This window comes from Melospiza georgiana, chromosome 1 (assembly GCF_028018845.1).
Source record: "Melospiza georgiana isolate bMelGeo1 chromosome 1, bMelGeo1.pri, whole genome shotgun sequence".
In the NCBI taxonomy this organism is placed as follows: domain Eukaryota; kingdom Metazoa; phylum Chordata; class Aves; order Passeriformes; family Passerellidae; genus Melospiza; species Melospiza georgiana.
The window spans coordinates 115,621,320-115,642,606 of record NC_080430.1 but is presented as its reverse complement, the minus strand read 5'-3'; the positions used below and the strand labels follow the sequence as shown (position 1 = coordinate 115,642,606).

Below are 21,287 nucleotides of genomic sequence, written 5' to 3'. Positions count from 1 at the left end.
TAATTCCTGGCTGAATATTTGCCTCAGTGGGAGGTGAATAGAGACCATATGTATGACAAAAAGCAAAAGTGTCTTGACCATAAAACCTGTCTCAGTTTAGCATACATACTAGTGACCTGCTCCAAAATTATTTTTTCTCCCATATACCTCTGAGTTTCTCCCTACCCTTCCAGGATTGTATGCCTTACAATTTTTTGGAAACAATTGTGCTCAGCTTTTATGCTTCTTTTTACAAAAAATTTCAATTAAATCAAGTTAAAAAGCTGTATTTGAAAGATTAGCTTTTGGGCAGGCTGGATGAATATGTCCAGTACAGATAACAGGGCACTGAGGGAATAACTTTGTGTGAAGGTTATTCAAACAACCTTACTATGAACTTAAGTGTAGAAATAGAAAGCTTATCTTCAAGGAACTGGAAGTACACCATCAGTCTTCCTTCCTCACTGTATAATTTGTTTTGTTATAATGTAGGCTTGATTTTCTCTCCTGCTGTTTTCCGTGGAATTAATTTTTGTGTTTTCATTGACATTGTATAGAAGGGTATGAACTGAGTTACCTGTATCATGAATTTCCCTGAACTCAGTGTTATAAAATAAAAAGAGGCAGAGCAGCAAGGATAGGCCACAGTTATGTGCAAATACAGTGCACTCAGAGAGCCTTTTCTCTTTCTATACATTTCAGAGTAGGTTCTCCTTAGTTGTATTCAGTGCTGTGGGTATTGCCTAACAGAGGAATCCTGGACCTCAAACAATGGGACTTTCCTCCACATTTTGCATTTAAAAGTCATCATTACTCTTAAATGGTGAAATTAATTTCAGTAATGGCAACAGGAAACAGCCAACAACATGTATTGTGAAGAAGGTCTTTTAATCTGTCAGGACCTGCTTGCTTGTTTTATCCACTCCTTTCAAACTGGTTTTGATATCACGGATGGAGAATGACATTCTGTATCAGGGGTGCTGGGTTCTCCTGAGAAAAGGGAGAACTGCACTTCCTGCATCTCAAACATCTATGGGGCGACTGTGGCAAAGGTGAGCTCTTTGTCAGTGCTGGCATCAAACACCTTTTCTCAGAAGGGGAGAGGCTACACTGGATACTAATGATGGAAGCACCTCTTTGTCATATGGCCCTGTAGCAGACACCTGTAGACAACCCCTGACAATCGTCTATAGTCACACAAGCTATGCAGATTGTGATAAAGGACCTAGTCTGGCTCACCTAAATCACCACCATGTAAGACTAATTGAGGAGGAATTTGTTTGTGTAACTGGAAGTAAAAGTAGTTTCAGATAGTTTTATTACAGGTATAAAATTTGCCAGTATTTCAATAAAACAGCAGGTGTTTAACAAGGTTAAAATTTTACTCCATATCCTAATTCTTCACTTCCTCATTTAATTTTTAATATTTTAGCCCTGTTTCAAATTTGCAAACTAAACAATTAGCTATTGTATGTTTCTTGGTATTTTCTTGGGCACAATGCAAATAAAACAGAAGTTCTTCAACAGACAAGCATGTTGAATCAAATGAGCTTTGGATAAGTGATTGGAAAAGGATACTAAATTTAGCTCTACATTTAAGTCTTGTTTCTCATTTCTAGATATGTGCAACATACAAAAAGCTGCCTTTTTATCACATAGAGTTTGAAATGTCATGCGATCTGGCAGGAAGCAAGAGGGCAACAAAATGAATATATATTACTTACTGTGAAGATGTCTTCATTGCCTCTCTGAAATAATTTTCCCTTCTCTCCATCAAGAAAAATAGGACCTGAACTGCCACGATCCCCATACAATGCAATATAAACCTTTGAGCTTGTTCCTGCAGATGGCACATCACTGGTGAGGACTGACACATTCCATTTCCTAGCTATCAAAAGATAAAAAGACCTGCTGAATTACATAAACTCACGATTCTTAAATAAAATGCATTTTGGTAATCAAAATTCTAAGTAATAGCATGTCAATGAATACAGAAATATGTATTTCACAAAATTACAGCAGGCAAATATTGAGTTTGCTATGTTTGGCATGACAAGAAACGTCAGGTTGCATTCATGTCTTTTATTCTAAATGTCCTCTATGACCTAATTTGAATGAATGTAGATCACCTTTCAAACACAGTTTTGAAATATTGTATTAAATATGGGGTTCTCCTTACTTTGGAAATATCAGCTCTACTCAATGCAGTTCTGTGTAATGACAGCCTTGACACCCATCACTTTAAACATTAGGAACCCTGAAAGCAAATTAGCTCTGCTGAAAAAGAACTGTTTAAGAAAGGATCTGTATCTCTGCAAAGGTGTGATCAGCTACACAGATGTAGCAGCTTCTTTGGAACACACTGAAGCTTTACCAGCACAGGAAGGACTTCGATCTGTTGGAGAAAATCCAGAGGGGGCCAGCAAGCTGATCAGAGGCATGAAGAACCTCTGCCAGGAGGAAAGTCTGACAGAATCAGGTTTAAAGAGAAAGCTTCAGGGTGGCCTTCCAGTAACTGAAGGGAGCCTACAGGAAAGATGGAGAGGGACTATTTACAAGAGCATGTAGTAAAAGGAAGAGGGGCAATGGCTCCAAACTGAACGTGAACGGTTTTAAATTAGATATTAGGGAAAATTCTTCACCGTGAGGGTGGTGGGGCACTAGAATATTTTGACCAGAGAAGCTGCAGATGCCTCATCTCTGGAAGTGCTCAAGACCAGGTTGGATGGAGTCTAAGTGGAAGGTGTCCCTGGCCACGGCAGTGGGGGTGGAACTAGATAGGTCTTAAGGCCCCTTGCAAACCAAACCATTCATCCAGCTGAAATTAGCTGAATTGAATTCCTTGTTTTGCTTTGCTTGTGTGTGCACCTTTTTCTTTACCTATTAATCTATATCTCAACCCATGAGTCTTCTCTCTTTCACTCTCTCCAATCCTGCTGGTGGGGAAGTAAGCAAGCAGCTGAGTGGGGCTTAGTTCTGGCTGGGGCTAATCGGTGACACGAGGTGAGAAAATTGTACTAACTATTCCCCATAACTCTTACAGTGGATCAACATTGCAATTAGATTAATGATGTTTAATATCATTAGTTCTATAAAAGTCAAGGTACTTGTTTAATAATAATACATTGAACAATTAAATGGTCTTCTTTTCCTCTGACATCCTTATAATTAAGAGAAATATGCCTTATACATTTCAGATGATTAGAAGAAACAGAGAAAAGATTTCTATAAGAGAAAAACTTGAGAAAATGTCTGATTTTGTTGATGAATACCAAGGAGGAAAAAGACTTTAAGCAAATTACAGTGGTGGCTTTGGGACACATGTATATAGACTAACCATGAGTAGGCTGAGGTTGGAAACTAGAAAACATTCATGACAGACATCAGAAGCAGGACTCAAGCTCTAGAACATCTCTCTAGTGGAAGCTGTGATGACTACAGAGAAAAACATTTAAAATGAGATTTAGTAATTACATGGAATTACTTACCTAATTGTGTCATTTCCCTCTAGCAAGCAGCTAAACTAGATAAACTGAGAGTCCCTGGACTGTGATCTATATGTTATGTTGGCTGTTTCTTCTTAAATTATGGCAAGATAAAAACTGAATTCCTTCCAGATATATGGCATACTCTCTATAAATCCCAGAATGTTTGTTGAATACTTTTCTATCCTATTAAAGTAGCTCATATTACTTCTCATGGTGTTCTTGCCTCTCTCAATCAGTATGTTCCTCTAGCATTGTGAGGTTCTCTCTTTAGCCTTCTCCAGTCTTAACTATGAAAGCAATTTTGTTTTATCTGTGCATCTCAGATACCTGATATTCTCTATTTTTGCTTCAAGTTGCACCAGGGAGGGTTTAGATTGGATTTCAGACTGGATAGGAAAAATCACTTCACTGAAAATGCTGTCAAGCACTGGAGGCTGTCCAGGGAAGATGTTGAGTCACCAACCCTGAAAGTATTTAGTATTTAGATCTGTATATATGGCACCTGGGGACATGGCTTAATGGAAGACTTTGCAATTCTGGGTTAATGGTTGGACTCAGAGATCTTTTCTAACCTAAATAATTTCACAATTCTCTGATCTTCCCTGTACCACTAATGAATATATAAACCCTGTGACAGAATGGTACAGCTCACTGTCAACCTTTTGTCCTGCTCTGAGGTGACCATTTTATTCCTTCTCTTTCAGTTAACAGAAATAAAAACCAAGTTTTTCTGTTAATATTCATTTCACCTCTTGCTGTGGTCCCTGCTAATTGTATCCTGAGGGAGTACTTCACATGTCATGTTTCGAGTGCTAGTTTGCTCAGTAACCCTCAGTAACTCAGTAATAAGGATCTGATTAAAGGCTTCTGAACCTTGATCTGGAAACACTGAGGTGTTGTGAGTGTAGCACAGAGTGCTGTGAATCCAGCAGAAAGACTGTGAGTGATGGAGACATATATAGCTGTTAACTCACCTATAATTTAGACATTATTTACAGCACAGAGTGCTTTATGACATTCAGATGGATTCTAGCAATTTCGAGTTGCATTTTTCAAACAAAGGTTTTATTTCTGTATCAACATGTAAAAGGATGAAAAAAATACCATTGAGACTCGTCACTTGGAGCAGTTCTAAAACAAGTGAAGGAGGACACCAAAAGAAGTGGAGATGGACAGAAGAATGTGAGAAACAAGGGCAGTATAGGAAATAACACACAGATATCTGATGTGACATACATTAGACAATACATCTTGCTTTAGAGTTATAACATTAGTTTATTACATAGTATACACAGCTTCAAACAGAAATATAACATTCATTTAGGGGAAAAACTTCTAAAAAAACTGAGTGCTAGGTTTCCTACCTGTGCTGAACCCCTTTGGCTTCACATCCAACTTCTACTTCCCTTCCATGTGCCTTCAGTCCCACACAGACACAATCAAAGCCTCTGGGCCAAGAGGAATTTACGTCAGCCTTTTATTATGTCCCCAATCTGGATAACCAAAGGATCATGACCCAGGGCTTATGTACATGCTAGTTATTCTAGACAGGGTCTTCAAGAGTACAGAATGGCCAAAATCTCATTCTCTACCTGAAAAGCAGCACCTTTTTTTTTCAGGTACACCTCTGACTTCCTTAACAATGAAGAGGGGTACTGTGCAGTATTAGGAATTAAAACCTAACCAAAAAACTGAAACACTCTCCCTAATCACAATACACATTAAATATTTTCCAATTTTGTGTGTTACATCATTTACTGAAAATTGTAAACCATATATAGGTGCTTGCTACATACATGCAGTATTAAAAATGCTGTAAACAGGTATCCAAAATAACTCTAACAATGGATTGAAAGGTCCTGGAACATATTGCATATGCCTTGGATTCTCAAAATACAACATATTTACAAAAAAATAAATCAAACAAACAAAAGGAAAAAACCCAAAACAAAACCACAAATATAAGCTCTAAAGTACAGACAAGTTAAGTTAGAACACACAACTAAAACTTTCAGCGTATGTAGAACAATTTAAAGAGTAAGTGGTGCTGTCTCAGAAGGAAATATGGCAACAGCAGTCAGGAAGTCCATTGCAAACAGTCTCTGCTCTCAGTTCCTAAATATGCCCCATTTCAAGTGTCCTCTGAGTTAAATAGGCCTCCTTATTTAGGGTCTGGATGATCCTACACGGAAAAATCTATTTACTTACATACATATTCTGCAGCTGGCCTTTAAAATCTCAAACAGCAATTTTATAATGTATATGTATATAAAATTAACATGACTTCTGTTTCCTACTCGTTAGTGTATTACAGCATTTGAATAGTATTTCCTACTTTTCATTTAAAATTAAACGTATCTGTTGATTTTCTTCTGGGAAAAGCATTTCCACTGAAAGGCAGTTTTCAAACTCCTTCTCAAATGTCCTGGAATAAAAAAACCTTAAATCTTGGGCAGGTATTTCAAATTTCAGTTCTCGGTTGAAAAAAAGCAGCCAACATTTCTCTAAAATTAGATTATTGGTACACCACTACCTCTTAAAAGATAATATTTCACAGAAAAACTATTTCCTAGCGAAGAAATCATTGCCTTGGAAGTACAACTTTTCTTCATATAGTGGTTCCCGTAAAAAATTAATTAATGTTTGTATTTCAGCACTGATATACAATTGTGACATTTTTGTCTAGTTATTCACACTGAGAGTTTCATTGGTTGTGCCGTATAGCAGTTTATTATGTGAATTTTTTTTTTCTGAAGATTCTGTCACTAATCTAATGTAATGGAAATTCCAAGATCTTTATTACAAGTCTTTCTCATCTTTACTGTTTCCACTGTTCATTGTAGAAGAGCAAACTACTTCTTCTTTGTCTTCTTCTGTAGGAAGGGCATTTTTGTTTTTCAGATTTTCAGAGGCTTTATGTTCAGTGCTATTTAAGGAAGGGTCACACTTCAGAAATGTTTCAGAGTGACAGGTTTCTGCTGAATCTGCCAGCATGGGAGAACATTTTTCTTCAACAATATAAATTAAATTTATTCTTAAAGTTTGACTTTTTTTTGTCTTTCCATTGGGTAGCTCAGTATTTGTGGCTGTGACAAGATCACTGGGTATGTGTTTGGATACACTATTTTGACAATTTCTGGCTTCTATGGGGTTTGCATTCATATCCTCTCTAATATGTAACTCCCTTAAAACATTCGTGTCTTTCAAAGTTGAGGATGCAAGTATCCCAAAGTTACTAAAAAAATCTAAGGTGTTATCAACATAAAACCTATTAAAGATATTATTGACAATCTTATTGATAGAGTTATTCTTCAAAGTCACATAATTATTTTTGTCTGTCAGGTCTTGACCTGACCACTCTAAATGTTTGCTCTTTTTGGCCAACAGATATGGACCCAGCTGGTTCTCAATATCAGAAGCCTTTTGGTAGGCATACCCTCTCTGTTCCTCATTAATTGGTGTTACTGTTACCATAAGTATTGGACAATGTTGGCCACATATTGCATGGAGTCTATCCAGAGAATCTTCTTCACGAAGAGCACTTCTCTCAACATTACTAACACTAGTTGGCTGAGACTGTATGGGTGCAGCATTTGAAGGATTTTCCAAAGGATGCACCTTGTTATCGGGCAGTCTAAATTCTACAGATGAAAAGGCTGGAAAATTGGTGTCAGCCTGTGTGGAAGTAGAACCTACCATGGTTGATGGATTGGTCTTGTCTTTGTTTGGTGCAGGAAGGATCTTGCCATTGCGACTAGGTTTGCCTTTTGTATTTGACTCATCCTGAAAGGGATCTGAATCACTATTATGAGGCATATTGAAGTAGCTGCAAAAATTTTCAGGGGGTTTTACCATGTCTTCAAGTTCTGAAGAAGGGATCTCATCAAGGGCAGGGTACTGATCCAGGTTGCCAAAGTGAGAGTATGGGACTTCATCACTTTCAATTGATGTTGTATCCAAATTACCATACATTCCAATCCGTTCAGGTGGTGATCTTCTTATCAAATGATTTTCTTTCAGAAGCCATTTGCCTTTATCTATCAATACTCCTTCATCTTCACTAGCCTGAATGCTAGGTTGACAGTGTTGGTTTGGAGATTCCCCTAAGCAGTCGTTAGTATAACTTGTCTCTTCTCTGTTAAGAGCAGATTGTGGTGTTGGTAAAGGAGTATTTTCTCTTCTTGATATACTGTCATCTTTGTTTTCTTTTACTGGATATTCTTGTGATGGTAGTGAAGAATGTGAAAATCTCTGTGCAGAACAAGACGTAGATTCTTGAGAAAAATAAATTATTTTTTCCCCCACTGCAGAGTGGAATCCTTCAGTATCCGCTTGAAATACCTTTGACATATAAGGAAATCCTTTGTGAAAGTCGGGCTTAAATGAAGCTTCTGTCTTGCCATAGAGCCTTTCGATAGTTCTCTTGACATATCCAGTATTATAATGTTTTTCAAGTGCTTCCTCCCCACTTTCATTGGTCAAGTCACTGGATGCTCTAAAGTTATTATCACTCTCTTCAGTATCTGGTCTGTAATCTGACCAATCTGAAGTAGCAGGACTTTTTAAGCATTTTTTTAATTGAGAGCTGTCAGAACACATTTTATTCTCCAGTTCTTCTACTTGCAATTTCTGTTCTCCTTCAGTCATGTCACATTCTGTAACTTGCTTTGATTCATAACGAAATGATAAGGGAGAGACTGTAGATAACCTCTCAGAGGTTTCCTCAGATATTTCTGCATCTTCTTTGTCTCCCTGTACAGAATAGTCCTCATTATTATATTCTAGAGAAGTTTCAGCATCTAGTGTAGATTGGTTTTTAGGGGTTTTGTCAATATCTGATGACTTTGGATCAACATCCTCATCTTCACTTTTATCAGTACTAACAGGTGCAACACCTTTTTCCCCTTCTAACTCAGAAGTATCCTGATCTAAAATACAATTGTTATCATTAGAAGTTACACTATGAACTGTGGAGTTAGGTTCTACTGAAGATTCTGACTCTTCATTAGTGAATGATATATCTTGAGTTTTTTCGTATAGGTTACCAGGCATTTCTTCATTTCTTTCTGGTGTCTCTACAGTTGATGGAAGGCTGCAGGTATTTGAATTAGTATTGGCAAATTGACCATCTAGTGTTTCAGGAGCAGTCATGTCTAAAGCCTCTGTTTCTTTACAAAGATCCTTCTCTATATCAAAACAGCTTTCTGATTCCCCAGTTAATTTTAGAGCTTCTTCAGAATTGACATTGTCCATCACAGTACAAGGTTCAACTAATTCTTCATGTTCATGCAAATGTGTATTATTAGGAATTTCAGATGTGGGCACATTCTCATGCGTGGAGCCCTGCTTTTCAAGTTCCTTCCTGAAGTGTATTAAGTTATTTTCTGTTGATTGTTGGAGATGTGAGAAGACAGCCTTCAGCTCATCAGCTTGTTCTAGAGTTGCAGTTTGTTTCAGACATTTTAACTGCGTAAATATTTCAGAACAGCCACAGGCATTTTTTTGCATATCATCTGTGATTGTGCCAATCAAACTCTCTCTCAGATTCAGTAAAAGTAGCCAAGCTAAGAGGGCATTGGAGGAAGAACCAAAAGCTGCAGGAGAGAGATCCAAAAAGCTGCAAGATTTTCCAAGGCATCCACTATGTCCTTTCTGCAGACCAAGCAAGGCTGACTGAAGTTCATGCAGCAACATGCTAGACATGCAATTATTCTGAACTTCAATTCCAATTTTCTCACTGACAATTGTGCAATCAGCTTGAACAGCAACCTCAGATCTTTTTCTTTGACATAGGTTGGTAACTTGAATGTCAACTTCTGCCATCTTTTTATCATTCTCATGTGCTTCATGAAAAAAATGCAGCTTACTATCCTGATGAAATTCCGACTTTAGTAAATAGTTGGCTTCTTCTAGTATAGATGTACTAGAATGAATCAAAGAGTCAGTTTGTCTTTCATCTGAATCTTTGGCTGAGTCTTCTGAAATTCTCAATTTACCAATAGGTTTTAAAGGTTTTTTTTTTAGATTATCTTCAAGTAGATGTGTTTTTCCAGTTACATGCACATTATTTGTGATAAATCTAGCTTCTTTTTCTATAGAAGTATCACTATTTTCTTCAGGAAAAGAACAGGCATTGCTACTCTCTACAGTCCCTTCTTTTTTCTTTATAGGGGGCAAGACAGAATTTGAGAAAGAATTTTTCAGCCAAGTTTGGACATAGTTTTCACGCGAATGCTCAGCAACCTTCTCTTGAAAATCCTCCTGGTTTAGAGCCTCTAGCGTAATGACACTCTCTAACATATTTTTCTTATTTACACCTTTACCTAGATTTTTCTTCATCATCTTTTGCTTTTTCTCTTTCTTTGACAGCAAATGTTCCAAATTATTCTTTTCCTTTTCTTTTTCAAAGATAAGATGCTTTGGCACTTCTGACAATGGCTTTGAAGTCACGGATGAGTCAGGTGTCTGCTTGAAAGAACTGGTCATAAGATGTGGGCCTTCTTTCTCAATACTAAATGTACCCTGACTGTGTTCAGATTCGTTGTTCGAATCAGCTGTCTTTAGACCATCTTCACTCTTTGCAGATGAAATGATACTGCTTTTTTTGCCTGACTTCAATTTTACTTTGGCTAACTTCTTGTTACTACTTCCTTTTTTTTTATTAGATGATGATGATCCATTTTGCTCCACTGAGTCCTGGTGATCAAAATCATCTTCAGGATTTATGGTTTTGTCTGAATTGGCAGATCCATCATTGTTTCTTACAAAATGTTCAGATCCTGTTTTATGAGGCATTTCAGAATATTCATCAATAGCATCTACTGTGGAATCCTGTGAGATATGCAGTCCCTCACTGCTAGTTATCCCTGAAATTTCTTGATGCTTTTGACTTTCATATGTATCTTGCTCTAGAAAGCTTGATGATTTTCTTTTCTTCTTTTTCTTTTTGGTGAAGGATGATGCAGACTCATTGTTCTCAATGGGTGCTGTCCTCATACATTCAGTCATGGCACTGGTTTGATTCTCACTTTCAGTAACAGTAGGAAAGAATCCAGTTGTTTGATTTACTTTCTCAGAAGAACTCTTACTGCATGGAGGTGCCATCATTTTCATCTGGCTATGTCCAGCACAGGCTGAATGCACTGACTCTTGAGAAGTACCTACTAAATCAGCAACTTGGCATTTTATTTCTTCTTTTGACTGACACAATTCTGAGTATGTAATGAAAGAACTCACTGATCTTTTTATTTGTTTAATATCACATGACTTATGGATGTGATCTGCTGTACCTGGCCTAGCTGTCTGGTAAGTTTTTGACGATGACATGAAACCATTGATGTCAGCTTTGGAGGTTGATACTAAACTACTGTATGTACCTTGTTCCACAACTGATTTCTCCAATATATTCTGTACCAATTCATCCTCATTAGGCACGTCTAATGTCTTCCTGTTTGTGGTTTCTACTAGCTCACTACTTTTGTGGCTTACTTTAAAAAGCATTTCTTCCTTTACATTTTCTGAAGACAGCTTTAATAAACCGTTGTCACCCATCTCATTAAACTTTGGACTACTGACACTTGATTTTTTTCTGCTTGAATGAGCTACCATGCAATACTCAGATGTTTTTTCTCCATTCTGTACTTCCTCACTGTAGGAAAACTGTCCTATTGTCTTTTCTTGAACCTCTTTCTCAGATACCAAGGTGACACTTTCAACCACTGCTTTCTTCTGTCTAACACGCCTTGGCCCAGGGGTGGGAGGCCTATAAAAGCGAGGCTTGATATTTCCCTCAGGTACATTGCTTACATCTAAATCTGCAGAATTGTTCTTCTCAGACACATTACAATCAGCAGTTTTCAAATCAGATTCTGATTCTTTTTCTGACATTTCTTCATTGGATTGCTGTAACGAGTCTTCCTCTCCTTTATTGCAGCTCTTCAAATATGGAGCATCTTTTGGATTTATACAGTCTGATGTATTTACTTTGGATGAGCAGTCTCCCACATGCATTGCAGAAGAATTGCAGATGGAGACATTTTTGTCATCAGAAAGGCCAGCACGACTTACGGTGGTTGTCCACTTAATGGTTTCTTCCTCTTTAATTTTAAATCGAACTTTCATTTCCACTGTGATACTGCCATCTTGGTTAACATGAACAGACTTCTCAATGTCATCCTGATACTGTGCCACAGATAATTCTTCACCAATAACTGACCGATTTCCTCCTATCCCATTATGGCTGTCAAGAACATAGGAAGAATCTGAGTTGTTATCATTTGAGTTGTTATCATTGCTGGATCCTTTATCGGAAGAAACTGAGAATATCTGAGATCTTGAACTAGAGTCCATTTCAGCTCTCACTACCCATAATCACATTGAAAGAATACAGATTCGTTCGGTAGACAGAAAGTAGAGCAGGCAAGAACCACGGATAAGGATCCAGGTGATGAGACAGTGAGTGGACAGGCAACAAAGGAAAAGAAGAAAGGAGAAAAATTAGTATTAAAGATGCTAATGGAGCTTGTTATTTTACATACTTTCTTTTTCTATTTATTTTGCATTAGAAAGTACAGAAAAAAAACATGGGTTATCTTGATATTCATCTATGAAGTTTTCTGAGAAAGAAATATGAGAAAGTCTTAATAAAGAATTAAGCATTTAAATCCTTGTCTACTTATTTTTTCTTTTACAATAAGTTCTTTCTAATGCCAGAACTACAGTCTTATTTGAAGCTCCAAACCTAAAAAAGTACTAGATGATCTCATTTTGTACTTAGTTGAGAGTTGAGGTTGCCTTGAGCTTTTGAAAGGATTCATAGGTACTCACTCGTTCGGGTTTTGAACGACCAGCTTTACTTCCTCCTCATGTTTTAGTGATCATTATATCGCTTCCTACTAGTTCTTACAGTTATCACTAAAACGTGTCAGTAAAGATCAATATATACATTCTTGGGCTTAATTTAACAATCTACAGTGCATTAGTAACTACTCTTTGTAGTGTCACTGACACGTGACTAAAGGGTTCATATCCAATCCTCTGACCTTCTGTAAAGAAGGAAACACTGAAGTTCTTTAACTCCTTGTAAAATCTGAACTTAAATCATGACATTTTGGAACACATTTATGTATCTGTACTGTAGACAATGTGCAAAACTCAGCAAAGCCTAAAAGAATACTTCTAGACTTCAATCATTTTTGAATGTGGCCCAAAATGTGTTAGCATACACAGTATATTTTCCCACAATATGTTTTAATTACTCTGCAATAACTTGGGTCTTTTAAAAATTTTATCTCATCTCTCCCACATAGTTGTCACTGAAGAGTTGAGAGCTAAAAGAACATGAGATAAGAATAAAGTTTTTCTGTCTTCCAAGGTGTTCCACACATGCAAGGGAAACGTGCAGGTATGCCCACCCAAAGGTATGAACAACTGCTACGATATTTAAATATATATATATATATATATATATATATATATGATCCACCATTAAATATATAGGTCTGACTTGCAAAAAGCATTTAACACATGTAATATTAACTTATCTACATTTCTTGAATTTAAGTTTGTTTGTTTTCTTAAGTGATTTCACATCAATACTTTTACAGTAATATATTGCCATTATAGAAACATGTCTATAACTTCAGGCAAAAGGCCTTGCAAGCTTCTTGAGCAGATGCTTTACCATGAACTGAATAAGAAACAAAGGTTTGTACTCATTCGTCTAACACAGACCAGAACTTATGCTTCACAAAGTAAAAATCTCGCCTTCCCTGTCTCAGGAAATGGAATTGGAACAAAGATGCTGAAATTTCATTTTCCATGCTTTCATTTCATCAGTGACATCTCCTACACCCAATATTTTTTAAATTCTCAGGTTAAAGACAAAAAGAGGGTTGCTTCTTCCTCCCTCCTTCTGTGATTGCTGTTGACTAAGAATCAGAAGCAGGAGATAATCATATTCAATAACTCAGGTTTTCTACAATTGCAAGGCTCTGTCTCAAAGCAGAATCTAGGTAGGATTTTTGTTTCTGCAGAACTTTCATTCTCAAAATGTTCTTATTCATTCTCTCTTGACTCATTAGTTATGCTCTGCAAACAGGTCTCAAGCTGTGCAAGTCAAAGTACGTGAAGGCTGAAAAAAACTTAAATTAATAGCCTGGTGGGGAGATGATAAACTGCAAGGAATGTGAATGGAACTCCCTCAAGCAAATGGAAATCAAATGTCATATATTAACGTGCTCCACGACACTGTCAGGGTTACTGTGGAAAGTCCCAGTACAGTAACAATTACAGCATTCCCTGGGTTCTCCAGTACAGCATGAATCTGTAGCAAGAGTAGACAGTACTCTGGATTAAGGAAGTTCCTGCAGACAGCACCTCAGCCCTACAGGATGCTCTAATGTCAGGAATTCCCATAGGATTTAAAGATGTGGTACTGCAGGATTTTGTTTCCCTTAGGCTATTCATCTAGCCTGACTTCTCTCCAGGAGCTCCTCACTTTCCTGCTCATCCACTGGCCACACTCTTCCTGATCTTATCAGTGGAGCAACTCGGTGAGTGACCAAAGAGAGAGTACATATTTGTGAATCTTTTCCCAAACTTATTAAAAAGTATATATGACAGCCATGAGGATATAGGAATGGACAACACTCTGTTTAGGCAAAAGCAGCTTCAAAGACATGATGAATTTGTGAGTGGATGGATGCTATACTAGTTTTCCTATTTATGCGACAAGAGAAGAAGAGTAAGTCATGACAAGCCAAACCTCCACTTGTTAAGTTCTGAAAACTGAAGTTTTGCCCAAGCAATTCAATGAGACCCTGAAGTAGCCTGAGGTTTTACTTTTACCACTGTTGTTATTAATTCTGACACCAAAAAATTAATAACAATGGCAATCAAGTGAATTAAAGTGAAATATACTCATAAATTTTCATCCATGTTCTAAGTCTATCAGAAACAAAATATGCATAGTAGCTGAGTACTTAGCAGAAACTTGCATTTTAAAAAGAAAATTAACACTTTGATCTTTTGTAAGCTATAGAGGAGTCACAGCAGATATAAACAGTTTCAACTGGCCTTTCTGAATATCCTTGATCCTAGTAAGATTGTCACTGTTTGTGTCTTATGCTGAGAGAGATAAACAAATTATTAAAATACAAATTAATTCAAAGAACTTACTCTTTTCACTTTCTGACTTGGCATTTGCTTTTGGGTACACACGATTTCCAATTCCAAGCAATTTAGCAGGTCGCAAATACCCAAGGGATTCATAATTGCTTGGTTTAAAAGGCTCTCTCCCCGCTGCGACTACAGCTCCAGAGCACAATATCAGGGCCTGAAGATTAGGAACCTGGAAAAAGAAGTAATATTAAATTCTCTGCATTAGTAACCACCAAAAAATAATGTAAGAGGTTCATCTCTTTCAAGCTTTAATATCTTCACTCCTTAGTCTCCACATTCATTTGCAGTAGACTATTAAATATGCATCACAGCATGGAATTAATTTTTCAATTCCTATAAGGCAGTTCCTATTTCTGTGAGGATGTATCTAGTTATATGAATATAGCAGATAATTACTTCAAGAAGTAACTTGATCAAAATTTTCTTAAACAGATCAAAATTTTCTTAAAATTTAAGTGTTTAGACATGTAATTTTTTTTTATTGTTGCACAGTGACTGCTCATAGTCATGAAATATGAATATGCATTTGGAGGTAGGCAAATGTATGAAGACATGGAGGAAAAATTCAGAATGCAGCACAAGCAGTTGATTAATACTTTCACAAAGGAACAGGAGACCACCATAGAGCATCATACTTTGGAAAAGACCTCTGGAGGTCATGCAGTCTAACCCTCTACTCAAAGCAGATCTGACTGGATCAAAATGCTCAGAGCCTTGTCTGACAGTTTTAAATGTATGTCCCAAAATATATTGCAAATTAAGGCTTACAAACTGTACTTCACTAACCTGTAAGTAATATGGATGGTTTCCCAACCTAATATACAATTTCAACATGTGAAGGGCAAGCAGGAGATTTCTTTTGAACTCTTAGAGTTCGGCACAGATTTCTCTTTCTAGATGCCTGCTAAGTGCAACCATAAACACATAAGTGCTTTTCTGTGGTTAAACAACAGACAGAAAAAACACTGAGATGAAATTATACAGACAGCACGTGAGACTAAAATCTGTATTATTAGTGCTGCACCATCTGAGTTTAGAGGTACAGAACCTGGTCTATGGTTTGAAGCTATGATAGGCAATCAGGTGTCAGAGTTCCAAGTCATTGATGGCAAAGCACTCTGCATTTGTGCAAAAATAAAAATACATGTGGACATTAGATACTACTTACCGTATTCTAAAACATTAAAAATCCCAGATAAATATCATTAAGACTAAAGGAAGCTCTTGCATAAATGGATAAAAGTACAGAATTGGCAGCATGCCTTAAAGAGGTCTGAGTAAGAGAGAAAAAAATTGTTAATTTTTCTCTTTTGCTTAAAATGAAATGTGTCCTCACTAACTTCTCTCTGTTCACAAGATTCCAGTATATTTCCTCCAAGCCAGTAGCCCTTCTGAAGGGGAAAAAAGCATAGAAGGTAAACACTTGAAATCTAGCGCATCTAGATCATACATCAGGACTAGGTTTCAATCATGGATACAAATTCTTTTTTATTTAAAATATACTAGAAGAAATCACCAAAAAAAAAATGTCAGTATTCATCCTTTCTCTCACCTTTCTGCCATCAGTGGTATAGAGCTTTGCAACTGGATATTGCATTAACTCACTCATATAGTCCAGAAAGGCCTCAAATGTTTGTGTATTTTTCTTTCCCAAAACTACGGTGCGCCTAAGTCTTACATCCCCGTTTTTGAAAACAAGCATCTTTTTGGGAGTTGTTATTCTGCTTTCTCGATGGCCAAACCCATCTTCATTCTGCCGTGCTAATTGCACAGCTCGCCGACGAGCACTGACAGGCCTGCTGATCTGCCAGGGCAGTGGCTTTTTGCTGGCCTGTTCCAGGTTGATGGGCTTCATTTTCCTCTGATGGGAACAAATATAGGATTTTCCATCTTCCAGATCCTCCAAATTGGTGATGCTGTGCCTCCCTCTTGGTGTACTAATATTCCTTACTCCAAAAGGTAACGGGACCCGTTTGGACAAACTATCCAGCAGGGCATCAAATGTCTTGTAAGACCTGCTATTAACAACCATTTTGATCCCATTAAACTGGGGATCTCCACTTTTATAGAAACAAATCCGTTTTGCAACAACAGGTTCGGTAACGTTGAAATGGCGTGCGGATAAACTTTGCTCACTCTCCGAGGAGTTTGGATGATTCGCCGAGTAACTGCTGGAAGGTGTTTCACTCATTTTGCCAGCAATCTGGAAGAAAGAGGAGATGGATGTAAAACTTCCTCTGTGACTGGTAAAAATATGATCTACCTTTTGAAAGGTGCAGGAAGAGGATTTATGAGAAACCAACAGCAGCGTGTTGTGCCAAAAATCATTGGATTTAAATGGATTCAAGCTGTTATCACTAAATTCCACAAAGGCTCCAATACTGTCAGATTAAGTTAGCATAGCTCAACTTGCAAGTATTCCCAAAACTCTCCAATGTAATTTCAATTCTCTTATCATTTTGGTACACGAGACCTTTTCTTAGAAGGAGGTGGTTTGTCAGTCCATCCTTTCTTGAGCATGAAGCTGATGATATTTCATATTTAAGATTTTTAAGAAAAGTCCTTACTAGGAGGGGGCAATTTGGGCTATAGTACATGCATTTTTTTAGTCCAAAATAGCTAAACTGAAAGAAATTACAATTCAGTCTGATCTTATATACTAGTTTCATACCAAGGCAAAACCATGAAAGGTAAGAAAAGTCTCCTGATTTATGGAACTGTAATCTCTACAATAATAAGGCCCAAAACATATGTTAGAGTGAAGTTTTATCATAAATTGACATATTATTTGCTTTTCTATTACAAGTTTTATGTCTCACAATACATATCTACTACAACAGTCATTTACTGAGACAAAAAACTACTGACAAAATAAGGCATTTTTAGTGAAAGAAAAGCCTTTAAGTCCCTCAAAAAGACACAAAGAATTCAGGTATTCTTCAGAAGTAGTAGCCTTGAAGTGAAAACATTTAAAAACTTGTCTTCTAAACAACAAATTATGTCTGACAATCGTATTGACAGTCTTCATGCTTGTAAATAGAGCACCAATCTTTCCATTTTAATCCAATCTTAATATAGCTACTGTAATGACAACCCTTTCAGTGACTAAAATAACTATTTTAATTATTGGCTTATTTTCACTGGAACACAGGGTAAAAACTTTCAATTAATTAGACTCAAGGAATCCGTTTTAGTGGACTTTTACTGAAAAGCTACATAACATGACGAGGGAACACCTGTCATCAGAATAAAATAAGTTAAATTCTTTGATGATGTAATCTTAATATAGCTGCCATATTGATTACTGGAACAATCTCTGGGTACCAAGTTTTTTTTTAATGAAGCTATGGAAAACAATATTCTGATTATTTTAATACTGCATATATCTGTTCTGAAATTGATAAGATGATGTTATGTTTCAAGACAATGAAGGTTTAAATAAAATCGGATTTGATAAGATTTTATTTTACTGTGTTTTTACAGTTTTTCCAATAATGCTTCAGCTGAAATGCAATAATGTACTGCTTCATCTCAGGTGTTTTGCCTTCACAAGGAGTTAATTATTTTTATCACTGATCAGAACACAGGAATAAATGTCTCCTTATAAGACATAATTTATGCTGTAAAATATAGTCCTCTAAGTGCTAAAACAAAAAATAGCCCAGCAGGACTGCGCTAGAATGATGTACTCTAAGATTGATTTGCATAATCACAATTCCATTTAAAATAAATAAATAAATAAATTTTAAAACCCTAAAACATGAAAAATAAAAAAGCATTTAATTAAGGAATATGCAAGAAGAAATTTTCAAGGTTGGCTGCAGCGACTTATACAACCCAGCTACTGAAATGGCTTACTCTCTGTAGGAGGGAGGAGCTCCACTTGAACTGAAACCACTGAGAGCTACAGTTGTGCATCTTTTTTGGCAGATCTACTCATTAGCTGAGTAAATTTTCACTATACTTCTATACTGAGAGGTTGATTGGTGAGTTTAGACTAGGGGCACAATTTGAACCAGACATTTTTTGTTTTAAATTTTATGCTGCATGCCTCATTCTGCTTAGCTGGATATTCCTAGTGGAAATCCATAAGGGCATTTTTGTTGCTAGCTGCAACACAAACTTTCCTACTCTCTTTGCTGAGCAAAGGTTCTACTTGAGTAAAAGCAGCAATGACAGAAGTTCTTGAGTGAACTGAATGTCATGTTTCTCCATTTCAGCTGGTCAAGAGTGGAGTTTGAGAGCCCAGCCCAGGATCTCTGGGGAAAAAGCACTGTTGTCAACAATGGCCAAAGAGAGGAAAGAACAGACACAGCTCCTCAGATACTCTCTACTGAACTTCTAACACTTCATGAAAATAGAGTGGAAATTCATCTACCTGTGTGATTCAATTATTCACTCTTACAAGAGATGGGTGGATTTTCTCATGAGACCACTGACATTAATCACTTTAGAATTAGATCTCAGAAGCTGTTCTAGATATTTGTGCTTGCGCGAAACAGTCAGTTACATAAGCATCAACATTTGAAAGAGAAATGCAACAGATTTTACCTAAAGCTAATAATTATACTTAGTCTTGGCACTGTGGAAGTACTGAAATCCAAGACAAAGAGGCAATATATGTACCAATAAAGAAAATAGACAATTTTCAGTATAAACATGAAATTAAATATACAAAACTAACTAAGAAAAATAAGTTTATCTTAGGAAAATGGATGATAGATCTTTATTTGGCATACCACATTTCTAACATTAATTTTAATAGAAAAAAATTTCTTCTGCATCTTTTAGATACCTTATAATTATTTTTTACAAATAGAAAACATTTCAACAATGAATTATCAACTTATCATGGAAGTTATTTTTTCATACTACAGATCGCCACAAAATACCTTAATTTAATCATAAACATACTATCAATTTCATACTTAAACAATACTATTCTAAAATTGAGAAATAGCTGATATTGCATGGAATAGGACATCTATTAAAATACTTTGGCAACTAAACTGTTGAGAAATTCGCCAATAAAATCAAACAGAAATCAGAATTTAATCCTTTCCCTGTGTTCTATAAACAAACCACCACAACATTTATGCACAAAGCTAAATTCTATAAAGACACTAAGTGGAACATTTTGTTCTAAATACATAAGAACACCTTCAATGCCATAGAGCTGATAAGCATTGCATATAATTTTATCATACTCACCCACAGTCCTATGTAAATAAAAAAGAGTATAGCTTGTTTTCAGAGATTTATAAATTGTACTACATCTATACTGCATGAAACAACATCCTTAGTCTTATTCCAAGTATGCTCAGCCAGGAAAAACATCATAATCCACTTGCTTAATCTCAGCTAATGTGAATCACCAGACCAGGTTCACCACAGGCATCTACTGCTCAGAGCAGAATGTCTAACATCTCATCCAGCAAGTCCTCTCATATGATGTTAAAACAAAATTTACCGATTTAATATTTTGTTTGTATAATTTTCTATTTACTTAGGTCGCTCAAGATAGTCACATAACCACATAAAATAAAAATGTGTGTGGGGAACATGAGTTATCTAATCTACCTTCTTGTCAGAGTAGGCTTATCTTCCAAACTAAATTCTTTATTGATAAAAATTTTTAATATGTTAAAAATGGAGCTTCTATCACTCACCTTCTGAGACTATTTATTAACTATCTCTAATTATTTTCTACCCTTAATTCTTGCTTTTGTTCATTCACTTCCTCAAGTTGATTCTCTTTGTGCTGAAGGTTCTCCCATATTTTTCTCTATTCAGATAACACAGTGAAAATAGTCCCACAGTTTCTCCAACACTAGTCACTGAAACATGACAGTCTGAAGGAGTTTTGTAGTCCATGAGGCATTTTCATTTCTACATGTTGGAAAAAAGGCCATGACTATTAATATGTGTGAATATAGTTCAGGAAGAGATAGGAGGATTATGTTTAACTGTATTTTAGTTATGCTACGGAATGTGGATTTTTTTTTTTCTTTTTCCAGTGGAAATACTATGTTCCCAGGTGGTGACTGTTCCATCTAATTGTCACCAGATGTATAATCAGATTTGGAGCTTCTTTGCTTAATCAGGATTACACCAAGCTCTCAAAACTAGCTGTGTAGAACAGTAACAAAAACACTGCTCAGTAAACACTACCATTACATGCTGTAATGAGTTTTTAACCAGTCCCCTTAGTAGAGAATTCAACATTTTTGGTGGTTGCAAAATACCACTTCAGTTTGACTTTCATGAGATACATAGGTACAAAGATTAAATTATAATGTTGAGCAGATATTTTGCTGTAAATATTGCTTTTTAAAATAATATATTAGTATAATCATTTTGGTCCTTAATCTATTTTAGCTAATGTACTTTTATTCTAGTCAGTGTTTACACTTGTTCAGAAGATGGACAAGTGCAAATTCTATTCTGATGTCTTAAAACTAAACTGTTTATAACAGGAATTTCTATTGGGTTGGATATCCCTACAGTGTAGGATTTAAAACATCATTGCTACCCTCATTAACTTTCCAGTGCATGCAAAGTCACTTTCAATAAACAGCTAATCCATCAGTGACTTTCATGTATCACCAGGACTGGGGACTCAAGAGATCATACTGCTGG

At 36.4% G+C, this 21,287-nt stretch overlaps 1 protein-coding gene across 1 annotated transcript in view; it reads right to left on the bottom strand.

Annotated features, from left to right (window-relative positions):
* The window catches only part of RP1 (RP1 axonemal microtubule associated), a 164,839-nt gene extending 148,000 nt beyond the window's left edge, over positions 1–16,839 (bottom strand). The window contains 4 exon segments of the mRNA XM_058025257.1: positions 1,704–1,863; positions 14,642–14,817; positions 16,201–16,394; positions 16,431–16,839. Coding sequence (XP_057881240.1) covers positions 1,704–1,863; positions 14,642–14,817; positions 16,201–16,394; positions 16,431–16,839 — 939 coding nt within the window.
* Positions 16,840–21,287: the final 4,448 nt, after the last annotated feature.